Below are 23827 nucleotides of genomic sequence, written 5' to 3'. Positions count from 1 at the left end.
AAAATGGCAGCCTCTGGCAAGAAGTAACAAGAGCAAATTCTGGATAAATATTAATGTGGAATATATGTTTCTTGCTAAAGAACATTATTTTCTATCAAGTTGTTTTGGTTCCGCTTTAATGCCCATTTGCCTCAAATATGCATCCATGGGGTATGATGTTGTACGCTGAGAGTGCAATCACTGCATGTTCCCAAGACACTGACAGAATTGTCACTGACAGCTCTCATGCCTCATACACATGACCAGTTTTCCCATCTGGAAAACTGCCATGACAGCTTTTGGCCGGGAAAACTGGACGTGTGTATGCTCCATGGCAGTTTTCCCGACAGGAAAACCGAAAGTAATCCCAGCAGAAAAAATAAGAACATTTTCTCTTTTTTTCCTGCCGGGATTGCTGGCGGTCTTTTCCCCCCGCAGTTTTCCTATGGGAAACACTGCGGTGGAGCATACCCACGGCCGGGTTTCCCGACCAAAGCTCTCATGGCAGTTTTCCTACCAGGAATACTGGCCATATGTAGGGGGAAAAAGCTGCCAAGCAGGTTCTCGGCTTTCCCCTTGGTTTTCCTGGTGGACTTTTTAACGGGAAAACCGATCATGTGTACAAGGTATAAGTCTCTGTTCATACCAGCTATGAGGGTTAATCACAGTGACCATGTGACTGGAACAGTGCCTTAGCCTTCCAGTGGCCCTTTAAGTGGTCAAAAAAGAGATTAAAACTGGCATTTGCATGTAAATATATTACTATTATCTTAGGATTTAAATGGTTTTTCTATGCTTGTGCAATAAAAAGCTTAAAAATAATGTGCATTTAACTGGTTAATATTATTTTTACCTTTTTTTGCCAGGAAAAGAAATGTATACCCCTTCTATTAAAGTTAAGTCATTTCAGATTCTAAACTGGAAAGGACTTATTCATTTAAAATATTTCCCAGTTTATTATTTATGGTTGAGAATGTTCAGCTCTTATTGGTGTGTCAACAGTTTGCAAGGATTAGCGTTAGTATCAACTGATCCTGAGATATGTATTAATTTGTTACCTCTATGTATAAAAAAAATGTGTTTCTATCTGTATACAACATTGGATGGCAGTTTGATAATAAAATGTGTACTGTATGTTAGGTATTGAAGTTGCAGCATATCTAAAATTATATTGTGTCGTAAATTTGATTTAATGCAACCCCACAGGCTAGTAAAGGATAGTATGCCTTTTACGTGACTTTCCATCAAAACATTTTTTTTTTCCATAAATTTGTCTTCTTCATAACATACAAGATAAACAAATGCATTACACCGGTAAGCTAGAAGACTTGGAGAATGGTAAATCCTTCCAATATTTATACTTCAGTTTTGAATAAGTGCTGGTGAAAATAATTTTCTGCAAGGAAATCTGGTGAAGAAAGCTTGACATTAAAGTTCCCTAGGCCTACACCAGCTCATTTTCTGGTTAAGTTTACCAGCAGCATCTCTATAATCTTAAAACAATTGTTTTGGTGAATGTAGCCTCATCTAAGATGCTCAAAACAGTGCAAATCACCCCATGACCATATTATTTATTGTTCTGATTTCTCCAACATGGTCAAAGACAAAGTCTATGTGTAGTGCATATTGGGCCTAATCCACAAAAGGGATACGCCGGCGTATCTACTGATACGCCGTCGTATCCCTGTTTCTATCTATGGAACTGATCCACAGAATCAGTTTCACATAGATAGGCAGAAGATCCGACATGTGTAAGGGACTTACACTGTCGGATCTTAGGATGCAGTACCTCGGCCGCCGCTGGGGGCATTTCTCGTCGAAATGCCGCTTCGGGTATGCAAATTAGCACTTACGGAGACCCACGAAGCTTTTACGCTTCGTTTTTTCTCCTTAAGTATTATGCCGCGTACACACCATCGTTTTCTGCGATGGAAAAAAAACGTCATTTTCAAAAACGTCAATTTAATTGACCGTGTGTGGGCAAAAACGTCGTTTTATGTCTTCTAAAAAACGACAGAAAAAAATTGAAGCATGCTTCAATTTTATGTGTCGTTTTTCAAAAGTGCACTTTTTACTTCACAGAAATTGACCGTGTGTAGCAAAAAACGTCGTTTTCTAAGACGTTTTTTCATCCACGCATGCCCAGAAGCAAGCTTCAATGGTAAAACGTGGTGGAACGTAACCTCACTTTGCAAGATCATTGTGAGAAAACGATGGTGTGTAGGCAACTTCGTCTTTGAAAATTGAAGTTTCAAAAACGTCGTTTTTTACTTCACAGAAAGTGTCGTTTTTTTTCATCACATAAAGTGATGGTGTGTACGGGGCATTAGTTTGCCGTCGCAAAATTAGGGCTGCTTTTACAAAGTGTAAAGTTAGCACATCATGTAAATGTAGACCCTTCTTTCCCGCGACGCTGTCAAATTTCTTTTGACATTTTTTTTTTCCCGCCGCATCTTTTTTTTTTTTCGACGCAACTTTTTTTACCCGGCGCGATTCACAAAACTCGGCGTAACGTAAAACCGCGCAAAGCACGTCGGGAAAATCGCGTCGGGAGCATGCGCAGTACGTCCGGCGCGGGAGCGCGCCTAATTTAAATGGGACTCGCCCCATTAGATTAGGAACGCCTTGCGCCGGACGGATTTAAGTTACACTGCTCAAAATTTCTAGGTAAGTGCTTTGTGGATCGGGCACTTAGGTAGAGATTTTGCGGCGGTGTAACTTAAATAGGAAAAATTACGTTGCGCCGGGTTTTTGTGGATTAGGCCCATTGTTCTTTGCACTGCCTTATTAGATTCAAATGTTGTCTTGCTGCATACATAAAATTACTGACTTCATTTAACTTATACATTGCTTGTCTGGCCCACCACATATTCCCACAAAGACACCCTTAATCATCTCATTGACCATTTCTTTCTTTTTTTTCTAACAAAGCTTAGTGTGGGATATTTGTAGTTCCATAATGTGCACAGTTTCGAAACACTGTAGCTACAAAGTTTTACAATTTGTATTTAAATGTATTTGTCAAATCAATTGAGCCTGCTCTAGTGCTTTGTTTATAATGACGTGCTACTGTACATAACTCTAGATAGACCTGTGACTTTTATATATTTCTTAGGACCTTTATGGCTGCTAATCAATGTTTTTGATTATAATTACCAAAAATATATATGATGCATAAAAATATACTAGCTGCACAGACAGTTACAAACAAAAACATGATGTATGAAAGTATGTTTAAAGACACATTTGTTTTCTATGGGTAAACATAATATTAAAACCATTTTATTTTTATTTAATACCACATTGCAAAGAGTATTAATGTTCTTGAAACTAAACCAACCCGGTAGGAGTTTTATTAGTTTAGAATCAGGCTTTTCAAAGCTAATTAAGCTAATTAAGTAACTGCACATCTCTGCTTTGCACTGGTATTTAAATAAACCATGGTATGTAACAATCTTGGATGTTGGCGATCCTTAATGCAAGAACTCTCATTCTAAATATTGTAAATAGTTACAGCTGCGCACTTGGGGTATCCAATTATGCCATTCTAGCTTAACTTTCATCACAATTTATATTGAGTATGCACAGCATACATGTAATATATACATAATTATGGTACACATGCATCCTTCCCTAGTATTTTTAAATTGTTCTGAATGGTAAATATATGCTTTAACAGTCCCCTACATCAAATAGTGACTGTAGCTGTAACTGCAGTTGTAGATCTTGTCATTTTTACAAGGGACAATTCTAGCACCATTAGTTCCCTTCCCGAATAGCTGAAGACTATAAAAGAGATCACTGAAAGTGTCAAGTAGGCTATGAATGAGGGCTGAAGATTTCATTTTGTTTTAAATGTTTAAATTAACTGGTGATTTTTAGTTTTACTGGCCCTTTGAAATAGCAGTGGTCTTAAATATGCAAGTTAATATTACTGCCAAATATATAATTTGAAGTTAAAAAAACTCTTAACCCTGAATTATTTTATATCCTACCAACATTTGCTAAAAAGTTTGCATTGTATTGGTTTACATGTTAATTCATTCCAAGCTGTTAAGAGGCTAACTAGTGAGCCTATCAATGGAATTACTTGCACAAGAAGGCTGCTTTTTGGGGTTTTACTGGCACTTTAAGTGTGCAAATTTAACAATAGCTGAATTCACAATCAGGGCGACTGGACAATATTATACAAGTTACAATTGCAAAAGAAAAAGAAAAATGGTGTTCAAACTTATGATCACTATTTTTAGTAAAAAAAAAAAGGTAGCCATAGTCTGCAGTGTGATGAGCAATATAAACCGATGTGTATTAATGGGTTATAATAAAATCATAGGGTTAGTGATCTGATTATAGAAGGGCATGGTGAACCTAATAAAAACATACTACAAGGAACTTACAAAACATTCACAAGCAAAGGGCTTGCAAGTGACATGCAGAATGCTTTGCCGACATTTTGATCAGTGTCTTGAGATCACTGAAGTCTGTATTGATTTCCTGAGTACTGAACAGGGATCCAGTATGTGAGGATCTCCTAAGCATTAAGACAACTGCATACTCATGCATTCTTAAAATTTCCATGAGTGGGGTGTAAAAAGACCAACGCTCATAAAAAGATAAAAGTTGGCTTCATTGAACAACTAAGCTCTCTGTGAATGTTATTGTAAGCATCAACAAAGCTTAAAATGTAAAAGCATTAATATTGTCAATTTACACAAAGTAATATCATCAAAGACAACACACATTGATGATATATCACATATAAACAAGTTTTCATTTATAAATATTAATCATTTTTTTCCTATGGTCTTTAGTGTCAGTGGATCGGTGACTGGTTATAAACACTCGTAGCCACTGCCAGTACATCTTCCAAGTTTCCTACAAAGAAGAACACTTCAATGTACATTCATTGTCCAATAACAATAATTATTTCATACAATAAAATTGTACCACCTTTTCTTAGATTCTAAAATTGGTCAGTCTGCCCTTGTAGTCCTTAGTCCAAGCAAGGAGTTAAATGATTAAAAACACCATAGTATAACATACTTAGGAGACAACAGACCAAGACGAAACCAAACCACTTATATACTTGTCTTGTTTTTGAATTGAGCTCAGTAAAGTCCTCCAGACATTTTAGTTTTGGTGACCAGCTGTTTAAGAGTTGAGAGCTCATCAGCAGGTTTCTTAAACAAGACTTCAAAGGTCATTACAAAATTTCATTTGCAGACAGCTGGTGATTTCAAGGAGTTGGTGGAGGCTTTGGGGACGGGCATGACCCCTGGCTGTCAAAGCTAGCAGCTCGTCCTTGCCACTGTGGAAAAGAAAAAGAAAATTAAAGGAAAATTAATGGCCCTAGCGGAATTTATATAATGTGTAGACATAATATAAAAATAAAAAAATCCAGTACATCACTACAAAACATGCACATGTCCCCATGGTCACTCTTTTTAAAATGCTGCAAGTACCTGTTTTTCCTTTCAGATATCCAGGCAGTGCCTAACGTACTGTTTATATTGACAACTTTGTCTCTGCTGTTTTGAAATCTCAAGCATATATACACATATATACATATATATATACAGTACAGACCAAAAGTTTGGACACACCTTCTCATTCAAAGAGTTTTCTTTATTTTCATGACTATGAAAATTGTAGATTCACACTGAAGGCATCAAAACTATGAATTAACACATGTGGAATTATACATAACAAAAAAGTGTGAAACAACTGAAAATATATTTCTTTATTTTTTTTTTCATTCAAGCGTTTTATTGAAAGTAAATGTAGGCCGTTTACATTACAAAACATGTGAACAAAAGCCCATACAAGGGTATACAACAGTACTTAAAGGCTAAAGATATGCACGGACTTGACCGTGAGCAAGTTAACATGTATACAACGCAACTTCAGATAACAATCTAGGTCAGGCACATGCAATGGACAAAATAGAGATAAGTTTATTATCAAGAGTATATATCTAGTCTGTTGGCGTTTTGTGAAGATTAAGCAATCATTTAAGAGAGATAAGGTATGAAGAAAGAGTAAGGAGAGATGTAGAAAGAGGCGCAGTGACTGAGATCCATCAGCAGAGATGGGGACCATGTATCAGCAAAGTGTGTGTGAGTTCAGTGAGTCGTATAGGACGTGAGAGGCACATATTCTTCAGAATACTTAAATGAGAACCAGGGGGACCACATCTTTAAATAGTGGTCTACAGCATCGTTAGCTTGTGCTACTGTTTCTTCCATGTCGCACATCTCAGCTACTCTGAGCAGCCATGCCCTAATAGTGGGCACCGTTGTGGACTTCCAGTATAATGGAATGAGTGATTTGGCCGAGGTAAGTAAATGTCTGGAAAGAGAGCGTTTAAATCTTTTGAATGAAAAGCTGTTGATATTGATGAGACAGCATGCTGCATCTAGTGTCAGATTTGTATCTGTCATAGTCTTCACTAATCTAGTAACTTCCGTCCAGTATTGAGCAATCATAGGGCACTGCCACCATATGTGGTACAATGTGCCAACGTCCGCTTTGCAGCGCCAGCATTGGTCTGAGGAGTTGGGGTACCATCTATGCAATTTAGCAGGGGTTGCATACCAGTGGGTCATCAGCTTGTAGGATGTCTCCTGCATTCGAGTGCTAAGAGAGCACTTGTGAGCTAGTATGCAGGCCTTGCGCCATTGACTCTCTGTGATGGGAATATCCAAGTCCCTCGACCAGCGTTCCCTGAACCTATCTGTAGTGTTCTGAGACGAAGTCTGTATCCAGGTGTATGCCAGAGACGTGGCCTTCCTAATCGGTTCCCCCCGTCCGCACACCGCCTCAAAGTCAGTCAGTTGTCTCGTAAAAGGTCCCTTAAGTCTGGGGGGAAAATATATTTCATATTCCAGGTTCTTCAAAGTAGCCACCTTTTGCTTTGATTACTGCTTGGCACACTCTTGGCATTCTCTTGATGAGCTTCAAGAGGTAGTCACCTGGCGCAGCACCCCATCACTCTCCTTCTTGGTCAAATAGCCCTTACACAGCCTGGAGGTGTGTTTGGGGTCATTGTCCTGTTGAAAAATAAATGATGGTCCAACTAAACGCAAACCGGATGGAATAGCATGCCGCTGCAAGATGCTCTGGTAGACATGCTGGTTCAGTATGCCTTCAATTTTGAATAAATCCCCAACAGTGTCACCAGCAAAGCACCCCCACACCATCACACCTCCTCCTCCATGCTTCACGGTGGGAACCAGGCATGTAGAGTCGATCCGATCAACTTTTCTGCGTCGCACAAAGACACGGGGGTTGGTACCAAAGATCTCAAGTTTGGACTCATCAGACCAAAGCACAGATTTCCACTGGTCTAATGTCCATTCCTTGTGTTCTTTAGCCCAAACAAGTCTCTTCTGCTTGTTGCCTTTCTTTAGCAGTGGTTTCCTAGCAGATATTCTACCATGAAGGCCTGATTCACACAGTCTCCTCTTAACAGTTCTAGAGATGTGTCTGCTGAAAAAGGTGGCTACTTTGAAGAACCTAGAATATGAAAAACATTTTCAGTTGTTTCACACTTTTTTGTTATGTATAATTCCACATGTGTTAATTCATAGTTTTGATGCCTTCAGTGTGAATCTACAATTTTCATAGTCATGAAAATAAAGAAAACTCTTTGAATGAGAAGGTGTGTCCAAACTTTTGGTCTGTACTATATATACATATATATACACACACACACACATACATATATATATATATATATATATATATATATATATATATATATATATATATATATATATATATATATATATATATACTGTATGTAATATAGTGTATATCCCAAAATCAGGAAATCACTTCATTATACTGCCAATAACAAGCAGCTTATGTTTCCTTTTCTTACTTCCTTGTACACCAGCAGCTATTAGAATAAAATCATGCAAATGCACATCACAAATGTACTTATCTGCAACCTGGCCAGCAAGATCAAGCGTTCATCTTTTTTTTACATACAGTTTAAACCACCAGAAAGCAATAACTCCCACCAGTTTATTTGATGCACTCCGTAAATTCAACTGCACCCAAGCTGTTGCTTCATTCTGCCAATATGCCAGGGGGACACCAAGATAGTATTGAAGAATTTCACTTATGGAGAAGCTTTGTTGGAATGCATTAACATGCATGCTCAAAACTTCAGGTGATATAAAACATTCATCTGGTGGCCGAGCAGAATTCTGCAAATGTCTCTGCTGATTCTCACCCTGCCAATAGAGGAATAATATCTTGTGTTGCATGTTATAGGCTTCAACTTTTGAAATAAGATGCAGAACAGCAGGATCCTATTAGCTGGTTTTATAATATGTTCACACTTTTTTCTTAAAGGTAAAGGTCTGTAATAAACATTCTGGGAAATTTTCTACATAACGGTGTCTTTTTTTTTGCTACTTTTACTCACAATTTAAGGATTCACACAGACAGACATTAAGGCGATTCAGTTTGCATGTGTTGCGCTATATAAGTTTCTCACTCACTCACTCACTCACTCACTCACTCACTCAAGAGCTGGTGTCGCAAAGGAATGCTTAGAAAGTATTGTATATTGTGAGGTAATAGCCTAATATGCATTTTTTATAGTTTGGTCTAGGCTAGAGGCCACAGAAGTAAGACCACAAGATCCTTGCTCCCCTCTTTCTGCCTTGGTTGTCATGTAAGCTTTGTGTATCTTTGTGGAATATGGCAAGTAAAGTGTAATAACAGTGTTTATTATAAAGATTACCCAGGTGTTTATGTGACGTGTAGGCCAATTCTGCACAATAATTGCTTCTCTAAAATCCCCTAGATTATTCAGAAGCTTGTGGACTAAGATCCTATAGATGTCTACCATTTTCAATTAATTTCAAGAGCAAAATAAGGAGAAAATAAAGCCATTCCTATTATAATTTATTACATGACCTAGCCACAAGGCCAATCTGCCATACGAAATCACTTATTTCAACTAAGCACTGCTTTTACTAGTTGGGGAAAGTTATTGTAGAGAGTGTTCTTCAGTACAAGGAACAGGAATTATTCATGCAGGATGTTACCTTTGCAACTCAGATACTACACGAGAATGTTAGTTTGGCTGGGTTGTTAGAATAGGGTTACACAAGTTACAGCACTGGTGGGGGTCATCTTCCCTAGACATGAAGTCCTGATATTTAGTTATTTTAACAGCTAAGAGGGAAAGAGTTGGTGTATTGGATATAGGTTAAATTGATAATAAGCTGTCTGTGCAGTGATGTAAGGTGTAAAACCTCAATTACCTCTGTGCCCTGTTCTTTAAATCCAGTAATATAGGATAGATCTCCATTTAATGAGTGAAACATAATACTCAATATTCTATTCTATCCTCTTCAGGTAATGCACTTTCTAAATAATTATATTTTTCTTATTTTAAAATTTGACATTTTAAAGGAGTTCGATGTTATTAGCAAACAGAAGAAAAATATTCAGTAAATCTTGTCTGGCTCAGTAGACTTAATGTTCAATTTGTATTCAAAAACAACATTGACAATTTCTGTCAGTATTGCAAAGTAAAATTTATGTCAAGGGACATAAAAGATGTGAAAAAGTCAATATGCCATTACAGAAAGGGCGTTTATGAAAAGCTTCTCATGCAACAAAAGTGCAGACATGACATGATCATGAAAAATATAGTAATTAATTCATTAAAAACTTTTAGCATATTGTAAATCATTAACGTTGTTGTAGGTAACAGTGTTTAATCAGGGAAACATTGATGTCAATATGGAGTTCATTTGCTTTAGATAAATTTCTTTATTCGGCAAAGAAAAAAATCATCACGCCTAAGTATACCTTATAATTATTTTCCACTATTAATCCAGTGTGTGTGTATACTACTTAAAGTGACAGTAAAGTCCATTTTTTTTCTGTAAGACAATATAAAAAGATAACAATAACATCATTTACATGTATTAGCTGTTTTTCTATAGATTTCCTCCACTGGGTTTACTTTTGAAATTGTCCTCCAGTCGTACTGACACACTCCCCCTTGTGCCTCCGGGAAATATGGAGTCCCGTAGGAGTCTCCTCTTTGAGCTACAGCTGTCCATGCAGCCTTCTGAGAACCACACAAACAGGCAGCATGCGGGGGGATCAAAAGTCACCCCACTCCTGCCTCTCCCCAGCAGTGACTGACAACGGTTCTGTGTTCCCTTTTAACACTGCCTTTGTGGTGGTTAGAACGCTTCACATACAGTTGTAGTTCAAAGCAGTAGAAGGCACATACAGGAGACTCCTATAGGTCCTGGCAAAACAGAGGTCACAAATAGAATAGGGAGTGTGTGTCACTGCAGCTAAAGGTAAATACCAAATAAAAAAAAAAATGTAAAGAAAAAAACAACTAATACATTAGGTTTGATTGGCAATGCGCTGTAGAATGGTCCTGATAGAGAGCTAGTCTCTCACTTCCCATCAGGCTCTACCCACCCAGTGACAAGTAATTTCCGCAAAAATTAGCATTGCAATATTTGGTTAATGACATCACTTTTGGCCAGGGAATCTCCTAGCCCACAGCTAAATATGACCAGGGGATAGAGCTCTTTGCTGTTAATTCTTTAACAATTAAGAGGTCCTAGAGCCTGGGGAACTAGAGCTTAAGAATGCACAATTGTATTTTTGGTTTTATTGCCAAAGATTAATTGGACAAGCTGAGGTTAGACGCTGATTAGTTTCTTTGCAGATGTGAGGCTGATTTTGCACTCTCCAGCTGTCTCTGTGAGAGATGAAGGCATCAAAAACCAGAAAGGTGACCAATAACACTGACTGCTGTGAAGTTTTGGGGCACTCAGACATCATTGTCATCACACTGGGCAGTGCAAATAGCTGGATAGTGCCCTATTTAGGTAAGGTGAGCAAGCATTGCACACAGAGGTGGATTGGTGTTTATCCTGAATGATACATTGCCGCACATCACTATTGTTGTGTTGAAAATCACAGACACTTTATTCACTGGATACTATAGGACTTGATGATTATCATATAAATGCTGGGCGCCAGTCACTTTTTGAATGTGAACAAAAGAGATTTATTGTCTCTTAACAAGAACTGGGGGGGGGGGGGTTAGGGCCAGGACACCCTTGAGTAGATGCAATCCTACTTGTCAGACTGAGACTTCTGTAGGTAGACAGCTATACAGTGTAAGGCCTCCAGCCTGATAACACTTCTGTATAGGTAGGACAGCTGTCTCCTATGGCAACTAATCTTTCAACAGTCAGTAAGGTAGTTGCTCTTACACAGCTATCCTGCTGTATACTATGTAACTATGTAAAATAAAGACGTTCAATTGTCTTATGGGAAAAGGCGTTTCTAACCACTAAAGGAAATAGTGGGCATCTTTACTATTTTTACTTTTAAAAGTTTAAAATGACATTTTCATTAAAACGGTGATGCTTGTAGACTAAATGGATCAAAACCTCCAACTGCTTTAAGCTTTACTTCTCTCCAAGAGGTTTCCAGTTTTTCTATGTCAAAAGTGAAAAAGTGAAAAAAGAAAGTGACATTTTAATTGCAAATACAGACTTGGACAAATTCATAGAATTTCTAACTATGAGACATGAAGCCATGCTTTATTATTTTGTGGTTCAGCTTTAAAAGTAAAAGCTCAAGGGTGACATTACTATTCAGAACTAATTTCTGTATGAATGAGCATTGCCACATTGGTAAATTCCTCCCTGTGCTCCTGTATGCCTGCCTGCCTCACTTTGTCTCCCAATGACTGTAGAATGTCAGGGTGGCAACTATAGGAATGATAGTTCATCTTCAGTTCATTTACAACAGTAAAATTCTCCCTATACGGCACTGCAGTTATTACCTGTCTCTGCTATGTGTCTGCCCCCCCCCCCCCAAACAGATTATAGTTGAGATACACAAATGGTTATCAAAAGGACTTTAATACATGGATTAAAATAGTTACTTCTGTGCATGAGCACAGTAGGGTGGTAGTTTGACTTCTTTATTAACCCATTAAACACTATAGAGACTTTTTTTTCAGGTAAGCAGCTGAGCCCCTGTCCCCCAATCTACATATTGTAGTTTTTTTCAATGTATAACCATTGATTGTTTGTCAATTCAATTTTAGACATTCTTCTGATGAAGCGGCTTTCGCCGCGAAACTAGTCAAGATGATTGTCGTGACCCTCAATTCACCGTTTTCTTCCCCTTTGGGGATAAGTTAATTGGTGTTGTGTACGGTCGTCACTATTTTAATCCTGTAACTTTTTTGATGTTGTATTCAATAAAATAATTTTTGTGTTTTATATTTGCATTTGTATAATTTATATTAATTGTATCCGTACTGCAATAGTCCAACCGCACCCCCCCCCCTCTTATTTGGCTCTTTGGTTTGGGGACCTTAGACCCAATGGGCCAGATCCACAAAAGAGATACGCCGACTTAACTCGAGATTTCTAAATTTACACGGCGCGTATCTTTGCGCCTGATCCTCAAAACGAGATACGCCTGAAATTCCGGTATTTCCGTCCTACCTAAAATAATTACACCGGCGCTTCTTTGTGCGCAAATTACACTAGGCACGCCGCTGTTTTTGATAGGCAAAGATGCAAATGAGGGAGATAGGGCGATCCACAACATTAAGTGTGTGCGGCGTAGATTACGACCTGTGCGCTTCTGTTAGTTTCCCGGAGCAATTTTACACTTTATAAAAGCAGCCCTAATTTTACACATGCTGTGTAAATATGTCAGCTAAAGCAATACCATGAAGGAATAGCTGAGCACACACACTTGCTGGACTACAATCTGTATGCCACCATGCCAGGGGCATCCATGCCCATATCTATAATATTGACTTTAGTAACCCAGGGTGCCCCCTCTTCTGAGGGAACAGCAGTCAGGAGACGCCTCCCAGAATGCATATTTGCACAGTAAACACACATTAATTATGTCACAATGAGAATGCATGAATGCACGCCACTGTGGTCCCTAGCACAGACACATCACATGCACATAGAATTGGATTAGATCCAAGTACCCCCCCCCCCCTTTGGTACTTGGGAGCAGCAACGCCACGCCACAGCTCCAATTATGTCACTGTGCATTCATACACCATTCAGGAACCTGGGATTACACTTCTCCCTGGTCCTGGGGATCCCTACTCCACCAAAACTGAGGGTGACACCCTTATTTTATCAGGAATGCCACCCTCCCACATTCACACATCATTCACACACATAAATCAAATCATAAGTACAGAATACCAAATTAAATAATAAAAATAAAAAAAAAACATAAAAAAAAAAAAAAAGTATCCCTGCTAATTCAGTTGCGGCGGCGATTGCTACGCCTTGGCTGGCCACGGGCACGGCGACGGCCACGGCCGACCGGAGGATCTCCATTGGGGGGGTGTAAGCAGGGGAAGGAGGATCCTCCTGGGGGGGGGGGTGAGCAGGGGAAGGAGGAGCCTCCTGGGGTGGGTGGGCAGGGGAAGGAGGAGCCTACCCTGCTGGCCTGCCCTCCAAGGCCACTGCTATTCTTGTGAGACAGGCAGTGAGGGCAGCCGCATTGGCCTGGCCATACCTGGTATTGTCCTGCACAGCCTGGGTCAGGGCACTCACCTCCTGGGCCACGCCTGTTGTGGCAGTCTGCAGGTCATTCAAGCATGTAATGACCGCCACTGAGTTGGTGGCCACATCACCGAGTGCCTCCTTCATTACACCCAGGCTGTGCTCCATCTGGGTCAGAGTGCGGGTCTGCCGGGCATTGTCCCTCATCACACTGACCGGAAAACGCTCGGCCACCCCCCTGGTCTCCTGGGTCGGCATCCTGCCTGCCGCTGAGTCTTGCGGCCCTGGAGGAGGGGAGAGAGTGACCCTTGTGAGTTGGGGCCTGTTGGGGGAGAAGTGGGAGGGGCTACCCCTGATGGTGGCCTGACTGCTGCCAGCCTCTGGGGTAGCCTCAGGGGAAGACTCAAAGGTCATCCTATCAGAGGCCAACAGGACTTCCCGGCCAATCTGTAGATTTTCTTCCTCCTCCCCCTCATCCTCCTCCCCCTCAACCTCCTCCCCCTCAACCTCCTCATGAGGGGAGGTTTGGCCACTCCCCTCCCCTGGGGAATCCTGCCCTTCTTGGGACTCATCATCAGCCTGTCTTGGGGGTGGTGCAGCAGCCTGGCCTGATGGGCCTGCAACCTCCTGGCCTGATGGGCCTGCAACCTCCTGGCCATCTGTGGAGGACACAAAACAATCACAGGTTTGAGGATCCACACACTTGGCACATCTTCCCTTCCCCCACCCACACATGCTAATCACCAGAGAGAAAAACCAAAAACGTACCTGTCCTCACAGGAACATCTGACTGATAGCCACGCAGGCCCACCACCTGCTGTGGGTGGAAACACTGGGCCACTGTCTATTCCTCCTCAGTCAGCCTGACTGGGCAGGGTCCCCCTCCTCCAGTGCCCCTGGTATGGGCATCGATCCTTGCCATCTTGTTCCGGACCACGCTCATAAGATCGTTTATTTTTTTTGTATGCCAGCGGGGGTCCTGGTCTCCCCCCCCACCGCATTGATCTGATCCGTGATCTTTTTAAGTATCTCCTTCCTCCTGGCTGGGGGGGTGTTCCGGCTCTCAGGGCCATGCAGATAACGCCCATATCGGACGATGCCCCGAGCAAGAATTTGCTTCTCTCCCAGGGTAAAATTGAGCTTCCTGCGCTTGGGGGCCATCACAGACACCACCCAGCAACAAGAAACTCACCCAAAAAGCAATCAACAATACACACACACAACAAACAAACAAACAAACAAACAAACTCACTGAAAAAACAAACAAAAATCTAAACACACAAGCACACAGCTACTATAAATTCAAAAACAAACACGCAAAAAAAAAAAAAAAAAAACAATCACAAACAAACAATCAAAAAATACAATCACAAACAAACAATCAAAAAATACAATCACAAACAAACAATCAAAAAATACAATCACAAACAAAAAAAATAAAAAACACTTATCAAAAACAAACACCAACTATACTCTCCAACTCCTCAACAACTTTTCTCACAAACACAACTTACCAACAAACAACAACAAATGTTCAGAGCAGAAGCAACTTGCTCTAGGAAGGGAAACACTGGGATATACTTTTGCAAGGGAATTGTGTTTGACTGGGGCTTTTTATACACAGGGCGATCCTCAAACTAAGTACGCTTGGCCTTTTACCTATCTCACTGATTGCGCCGAGCCAAGTTCTGCACATGCCCAGTGAGGTCCAGATTCGTGCGCGCATGCGCAGTACGGCCGGCGCCTCATTTGCATGGGGTCACGGCTCATTACAATGAAGCACGCCCACTTCCTTCCCACTTGCAATAAGCCCGCCTTACGCCTCGGAATTTAAGTTACGCTGTCGCAAATTTAGGCGCAAATGCGCTGTGGATACGGCACTTACGATACCAAATTAGGACTCCGTAACTTAAATGACATAAGTTTTGAAGAACTAAATTTGCGCCGCTGTTTGTGGATCTGGCCCAATCTTTCTATACTTAATCTCTGGATGATGGTACACTTTATTATATTATTTATGTATTCCTATTTTAGAGGCTATATCTTTTAAACTATAGAGACTCTATCTAAATAATCTGCAGCAACAATCAGTGGAGATGGTGTGTGGCGCTGCCTTCCACTTTGTTCTACAGATACTAGTTACTGGCGTATGGTGCTATCCACTCCCTCTCAAATTCTAGTTTGCAGGGATTTATTTTAATTTAATAATTGTGTCATTAGTATTACAATATAGCAGTAGCACAAATGGATTAACTGAGGCATTCATTTTGTGGGTCAAACCTATAATCTGCTTGTATGTTCATGAGAAATTTACTACATTAACATATCACGAAGCACTTTGTTCTTTATGCTTCAGTAATTTCATTGTTACTAACAGATTGCTTTTTTTTCCTGAAATGATGGTCCAACTCACAAAATAGAAAGATCTGAGCAACTGCTAAATTCCTTATTTTTATATAAAATAATTCAGGGCTCAATGCTGCCTATCACTGTCTTTTAGAAAAAAGTTGATAACTCAATATGGCCTTTTTCCCCACTATATGACCTTTTTTTAAATCTGCAGTTGGTGTGGTTTTCCTAAAAGATGGGTAAATCAAAACCATGCGCAGAGCCAAAAGAATGAACATGCCCACTTAGTTTATAAAGGTCATATAAAGGTACTAAAATCAGTTGTCCAAATGTTCTATTTCTTTTAAGGGATTCATAACAATACAGCTCATGACTCTTGAATTTTTTTTTTTTTTACTTATTGAGCAGATGAATAGGGTCACTTCTACTGCTGGTCTTGGGATGAACTGTTTGACAGAGAAACATAGAAACAAAGAAAAGTGACGACAGGAAAAGACTGAGTAGTCCGTCAAGCCTGCCCATTTTTTTTTTATTTGGGTAGTTTTTTTATTTTTAAAACCTTGTTGTCTGACTATAGATCTATGTTTATCCCAAACATGTTTAAAGCCATTTACTAATGACTGTCTTACTACTTCTGTTGGTAGTTTATTCCAATCATCAACTACCTTTTCAGTAAATAATAATTTTAAACGTTCCTCCAGTTTGAGGTCAGGTCATGTCCCTGTGTTCTTGGTTTTGGTTTCATATTCAAAATACTGCTTTACTGAACACTATTCACCCCCTTGATGTATTTAAAGGATTCAATCATGTCTCCACTTTCCCTTCTTTCCTTCAGACTGTACATATTAACCACTTAAGGACCGCCTCCTGCACATTTACGTCGGCAGAATGGCACGGCTGGGCACAGGCACGTACCTGTACGTTGCCTTTAAGAGCCCAGCCGTGGGTCACGCATGACCACAAAAATGTGTCAAAAGTGTCTGATGTGGCCGCCATAATGTCGCAGTCATTAAAAAAATTACAGATCGCCGCCATTAGTAGTAAAAAAAAAATTCATAAAAATGCCATAAAACTATCCCCTATTTTGTAAATGCTATAAATGTTGCGCAAACCAATCGATAAACGCTTATTGTGATTTTTTTTTACTAAAAATAGGTAGAAGAATACGTATCGGCCTAAACTGAGGAAAAAAATATTTTTCTATATCTTTTTTGGGGATATTTATTATAGCAAAAAGTAAAAAATATTGTTTTTTTCCCAAAATTGATGCTCTATTTTTGTTTATAGCGCAAACAATAAAAACCGCAGTGGTTATCAAATACCACCAAAAGAAAGCTCTATTTGTGGGAAAAAAAGGATGCCAATTTTGTTTGGGAGCCACGTTGCATGACCGCGCAATTGTTAGTTAAAGCAACGCAGTGCGGAATCACAAAAAGGGACAAGGTCCTAAACCTGTATAATGGTCCGGGTCTTAAGTGGTTAAGTTCCTGAAGTCGCTCTCGCTTATGTTTTACCCCAACACCTGTCAAAATTTGTGTTACCCATCTCTGGACTCGTTCTATCTTATCAATACATTTATCAGAGTAGGCATTGATCATCAAGCCATGGTAACCGGTAGAAATCATAAACCCAAGTATATCCTACTCTACCCAGGTATGATTATGAATGGTAAAACAGACTATTAAAAACTCCAACACTTAACAACCAATTCGCCATTAACCATGGTTTGAAAGCTCCAGATATCCTAGTACTGTGGAGAGCAATATGCTATATTATATTACAAGAGGCTCTTTGGGATAACAGTAATTTATTTTATTTTTTTACTTTATTCTAAAAAAGCTCTTCTCGGTCTTAATGTTTTCATGTAAATTACCCATCTGAATGGATTTTAAATAGACATTGCTTTATAAGTGTAGGAAGCAGGACAATTTTAAATGTACCTCCCAATATGTACAGGTAATGACTGTGCTTTGCAATCCAGCCTGTTGTTTGAGAGCATTGTAGGGACAATCAGGCTCTTGTAAGAATATATAACAACTGTTATGTTAACAGCAGCATTGAGAGCCACTACATTTTTCTAAGTAAAATAAAGTACCATTAGCAATCATTCATAAATATGCTCTTAAAAAGCCTAGACAAATTAAATTTCCCAGCAGCTCTATTTTTACACTGCTACTTAAAATCCTCAACCATCCCCAGTGTATGTTTGAAAATAACATAATTATAAAGCCTCAAATTTAAATCCCAGCATTTGGGGGGTCTATTTATTAAACATTTGCTATTCAAATGTCTCTGCATTCCCTCAAAGTCAAGAGTAATACCTGTAATGTTTGTAATATGTGTGAAAAGTTGGTTTTGCAGGACAAATGTACCATTTCCTAACATGCTCATTCGCATGCTCATGCTCATTCGCTAGCGGGGGAGCCAATCAGCGGGTTTCGGCAGGCTCGATGTCCACTGGCCACCCGCGATTGCTCCACAGAGAGGCAGAATAGGGATCTGCCATTGTAAACAAACAGATCCCCAGTCTGTCAGAGTAGTAGAGTGATATTGTCTGTTTCTAGTGATTAGGAACAGCGATCTCTCTACTCCCTGTCAGTCCCCTCCCTCCCACCAGTTAGAAGGCACCTCTAGGGAACATTTAACCCGCTGATAAGCCCTGGTGTTAACCCCTTCCCTTCCAGTGTCATTTATGCAGTAATCAGTGCAAATCGAAGATCACCATGCAATTACTAGTGAAAAAAAATTCTAATAATAAAAATGCCATAAACCTATCCTCTATTTTGTAGACGTCATAACTTTTGCGCAAACTAATCAATATACCCTAATTGGGATTTTTTTTAACCAAAAATATGTAGAAGAATCCATATTGGCCTAAATTGAGGAAGACTTTTTTTTTGGGGGGGGGGGGGGGGGTATTTATTATAGCAAAAAGTAAAAAATATTGTTTGTTTTTTCAAAATCGTCTTATTTTGTTTATAGCGCAAAAATTAAATACCGCAGAGGTGATCATATACCACCAAAGGAAAGCTCTATTTTTGGGGAAAAAAGGACGTAAATTTCGTTTGGGTACATTATCGCACGTTAAAGCAAAGCAGTGCCATATCGCAAAAAATGGCCTGGTCATTAAAGGGGAAAATCTTCCGGTCCTTAATTGTTTAAAGAACCTTCAATCAAAGCAGAACAAAAAGACTAAACACTATAGGCTAAAGATTCAACAGAAGAAGAATTATATACTGTATAAGGGAGACCATGCGGTGCTCAGCACCGACAATGTAATGAATCAGCTACTGCAAAGATTGAACTGCTATAGAGAATTGATACAATGTTGCAGAGACGGAGCTGATTTGGCAAGTTTATCAGAGTGAAACCCTTTACAGATGAGAAAAAGATCAACTAAAGTATTCAGTGCACATTGTTCATACATAGGCACGTAGGTTTCCAATAAACTAATAACTGGTTTACAGTTTGGTTGCTGCCAAAGAAAAATCATTATCATTTATTTATAAAGGCAGCAGATTCTCCCAAGGTCCACCACACATTTACTGACAAATCATTAACTTTATTAGTAAAACATTATAGCTATCAATATTAGCCAGTTCAATTACCCCTTTCAAGATAGATTTGAATGTCTTCTGTTGCAGGCACAGAGAAAGCAAAGTGACCTGCAGGTGCATTGTAGGCATCTTAAGCCCTGTACACACGATCAGAATTTCCGATGGAAAAAGTCCGACTGACTTTTTCCATCGGAAATTCCGACCGTGTATGTGCCCCATCGGAAATTCCAATAAAATCCATCGGAGTTTAGATAGAGAACATGTTCTCTTTTACTCCGATGGAATTCCGTCGGAATTCCGATGTGATTTTGTCCGGACAAAGGTCCGATCGTGTGTATGGGGCTTAACATTGCCAAAAATTCTCCTGTACAGTACTCAAATTGGAGTTTAGATAGAGAACATGTTCTCTTTTACTCCGATGGAATTCCTTCGGAATTCCGATGTGATTTTGTCCGGACAAAGGTCCGACCGTGTGTACGGGGCATAACATTGCCAAAAATTCTCCTGTACAGTACTCAAATCTGCAACTTAAAAACAAATTGGATCCCATATTTTCCATGTTCTGTATATCTGTGATAGGTTTGCTTTAAATGCTGGTTTCTGTAAAATGAGTTTGCCACACTAAACTGGCAAATAAAATGATTTCCTGCACTGATTTTATGCCCAAATACACTTTTGCCATTGATTTAGCCTACACTTGCATTTACTCTACTTGGCATTCACCTTTTGCAACATTTGCCAGCTAGTTTATGAATTCTAATAAGTGATGTCAACTGTGGGTAAATATGGGTCAGTAGCTTGAATTACCCATCATTTGTGAATAGACACCACAGATGCAGCTTTGACCACAGAATGCTAGAGATATGCAAGCTAAGCCCTGCTGTAGAAGTATTCTGTGGACAGAACTGTATTCCGTACACATAGCTGTGTCTGTAAATAGCTCACAGCAGCAAGAAATTCTAAACATTAGTAACAATGGTTACTAATTCAGCCCCGCAATGATGGTTACAACTTCAGCCCCGGAAGGGGGCATCCCCCCCCCCAATGACCAGGCAAATCTTTGCAATATGGCACTGCGTCGCTTTAACTGACAATTGCATGAGACGCTGTACCCAAACAAAATTGACGTCCTATTTTACCAAAAATAGAGCTTTCTTTTGGTGGTATTTGATCACCCCTTCAATTTTTTGCATTATGAAGAGAAAAATAGCGACAAATTTGAAAAAATTTAATATATTTTTAACTTTTTGGTATAATAAATATCCCCAAAAAAATGAATTCATCACTTTAGGCCAATATGTATTCTTCTACATATTTTTGGTAAAAAAAATCATAAAAAGCATATATTGATTGGTTTGCGCAAAAGTTATAGTGTCTACAAAATGGGGGATAGATTTATGGCATTTTTATTATTTTTATGTTATTACTAGTGATGGCGGCGATATGCATTTTGTAGCGGAACTGCAACATTGCGGCGGACAGATCGGACACTTTTGACACTATTTTGGGACCATTGACATTTATACAGCGACCAGTGCTATAAAAATGCACTGATTACTGTGTAAATGACACTGGCAGGGAAGGAGTTAACACTTGGGGGCGATTAAGGGGATAAATGTGTTCGCTCAGCATGTTCTAACTGTAGGGGGATGGGACTGACTGGAGGAGGAGACCGATCGCTGTTCGTAATTACTATGAACAGCAGATCTGTCTCTCCTCCCCTGTCAGAACAAAGACTTGTTTACACACACAAATCCACATTCTGGCTCTCGTGCCCACGATCGCAGGTGGCCGGCAGTCATCCCTGGTGGTGGTGCATGTGCGCCTGCTACGGCTCCTAAAAGGCGCCGACGTACCCATGCAGGGTTTCACGCACTGCTGCCAACCTGCCGCAGTGTATCTGCGCGAGCAGGTCGGCTAGTGGTTAAATGCAATCGGGAGTAAGGCAGGTAATACACCACACTTAAAAAGATAATGGGCTACATTCAGTAACACTTTCGCCGTCGTAAGTCCGAATCCGTGCCGTCGCAACTTTAAGCGTATGCTCAAACTGAGATACGCTTAAATGTTGCTAAGATACGCCCGGCGTAAGTCTCCTACGCCATCGTATCTTAGTGTGCATATTTACGCTGGCCGCTAGGTGGCGCTTCCGCTGATTTCTACATAGAATATGCAAATGAGATAGATACGCCGATTCAGAAACGTACGTGCGCCCGGTGAATTTTTTTACGTTGTTTACGTAAGGCTTTTTCCGGCGTAAAGTTGTGCCTGCTATATGAGGCATAGCCAATGTTAAGTATGGATGTCGGGACCGCGTCGAATTTAACGTTGATTACGTCTTTTGCCTAAGTCGTTCGCGAATAGGGCTGTGCGTAATTTACGTTCACATCAAAAGCACTGAATTTTTGCGGGTTAATTTGGAGCATGCGCACTGGGATACTTTCACGGACGGCGCATGCTCCGTTCGGAAAAAGCGTCATTTACGTGGGGTCACAATAAATTATCATAAAACACGCCCACATCTTTCACATTTGAATTATTTACGCTACTCCGCCGCAACTTTGCTTTGAGAATACTGCACTTGCCGGTCAAAGTTTCGGCGGCGTAGCGTATATGCGATACGCTACGCCCGCCTAAAGATAGGCAAATCTATGTGAATCTAGCCCATTGTTTTTATTTTTCTGCTCTACAATATAGAACTTCCAAACAGTTAGGCCCCGTACACACGATAGAATCCATCCGCAGATAAATCCCAGCAAATGGGTTTCTGTGGATAGATCCTATGGTGTGTACACGCCAGCGGATCTGTTTCCGCGGAGAAATCTCCTCTGGGATGGATTCCAGCAGATCGGATATTTGCTGTGCTGCACAACATATCCATCTGCTGGAATCCATTCCAACGGATGGATCCGCTCGTCTGTACAGACTTACCGGATCCATTCGTCCAAAGGGATTCCCCGCACGCGTCGTAATGATTTGACGCATGCGTGGAATTCCTTATATGACAGCGTCGCGCCCGTCGCCGCGTCATAATCGCGGCGACGGCGCGACACGTCATCGGCAGAGGATTTCCGCGCGGATTTCAATGCGATGGTGTGTACACTCCATCCCATCGAAATCAGCGGATATCTTTGAGAGGATTTATCCGTGGAAACGGTCCGCTGGACCGTATCTGCGGATAAATCCTCTCGTGTGTATGGGGCCTTAGACTTTTAAGGGACATTCTTTTTGTTTCATCCTCTTGCATATAACACAAATTGAAAAATGTAAATCATTAAACAAACCTCTTTGAATGACTTCTTCATCTCCACCAATGGATGCCAATGGGTTATAGGCTTTCGTGGATATGCCAGCATTTCATTCCAGTGGTCTCTTCCAAGTCCTTCTGTGCTGTTACCTACTCTGCATACTCCAATAATTTCATTGTGGCCAACCCTAATAACAATGAAAGGAAATGTTTACATTTGCCACTCAAATTTAATGTGCCTCTGAGCACGTAAAGCCATTCTAGAGTCACTGATTGTAGCAATATATTCATTTTTGCAGGGGCACAATGCTAACATATTTTGTCTCATGGTAATATCAACTGCATACTACTCTTAATAAAGAATGTGTGCACCTTGTAACGCAAAGAACCATCTATCTCTCTTTGCACTCTCTTGTGAAATAGTTTCAGGACAAGATACATTTTTTCCTTCTACATGCTTCACATTCCTACATCTGAACCTCAGTAGTGCACATATATTGGCTCCCTGTTATAGGTTAAAGAAAAATTGTATTCTCTACCGACTGCATGTTGAATCCCCTTTCAACTAGTTTTGTGTTTCCTGATTCAGTTTTTTAGGTTTTTGTGTCACTTCTCTGCCTTAAGACACCACATTTGACAGTGAATTAACATCATCGTGAAGCCTATTCATTTTTCAACTAGCAGCCAGGTAATACAGGAGTAATCAAATAATATGGGGAGGTGGTGTTGTACACAGTATTAGACCACTTGAGGGTAATCATCCCTTGTAAACACAACTGGTCCAAAGATAAGGTGATGGGACTTTAAATACAACTCCAAAGGTTAATGATACAATTGTTTAAAATAACAAATAATTATTTTGTACATTTAAAAGAGTCATACAAATATAAAATAAATTACATATATAAACAGACACTAGTGCTACTGCCTAATTTGTAGCAAAAGAACTTAACCGCTTGCCGACCAGCCGCCATCATTATACGGGGGCAGGTCGGCTCGTCGTAGCTGTTGTGCAGAGCGGGGGTGCTGATGCTCGTGACCGGCGGTCATGGGCATGAGAGACAGAACAGGTATGTGTGCGTGTGAACACACACATCCCTGTTCTGTTCTTAGAGGAGATGCAGATGAGTCCTCTC

The 23827-nt window shown here is 40.2% G+C and overlaps 1 protein-coding gene across 1 annotated transcript in view; it reads right to left on the bottom strand.

Annotated features, from left to right (window-relative positions):
* Window positions 1-3057: 3057 nt before the first annotated feature.
* Window positions 3058-23827, bottom strand: part of SYT6 (synaptotagmin 6) — a 208419-nt gene continuing 187649 nt past the window's right edge. The window contains exons 5-6 of the mRNA XM_040337447.1: window positions 22729-22879; window positions 3058-5287 (exon numbers count right to left, since the gene is read on the bottom strand). Coding sequence (XP_040193381.1) covers window positions 5216-5287; window positions 22729-22879 — 223 coding nt within the window. The 3' untranslated portion in view covers window positions 3058-5215. The remainder of the gene's footprint in view (window positions 5288-22728; window positions 22880-23827) is intronic.

Source organism: Rana temporaria, chromosome 2 (assembly GCF_905171775.1).
Source record: "Rana temporaria chromosome 2, aRanTem1.1, whole genome shotgun sequence".
Classification (NCBI taxonomy): Eukaryota; Metazoa; Chordata; class Amphibia; order Anura; family Ranidae; genus Rana; species Rana temporaria.
This window is presented reverse-complemented; position numbering and strand designations above follow the sequence as displayed.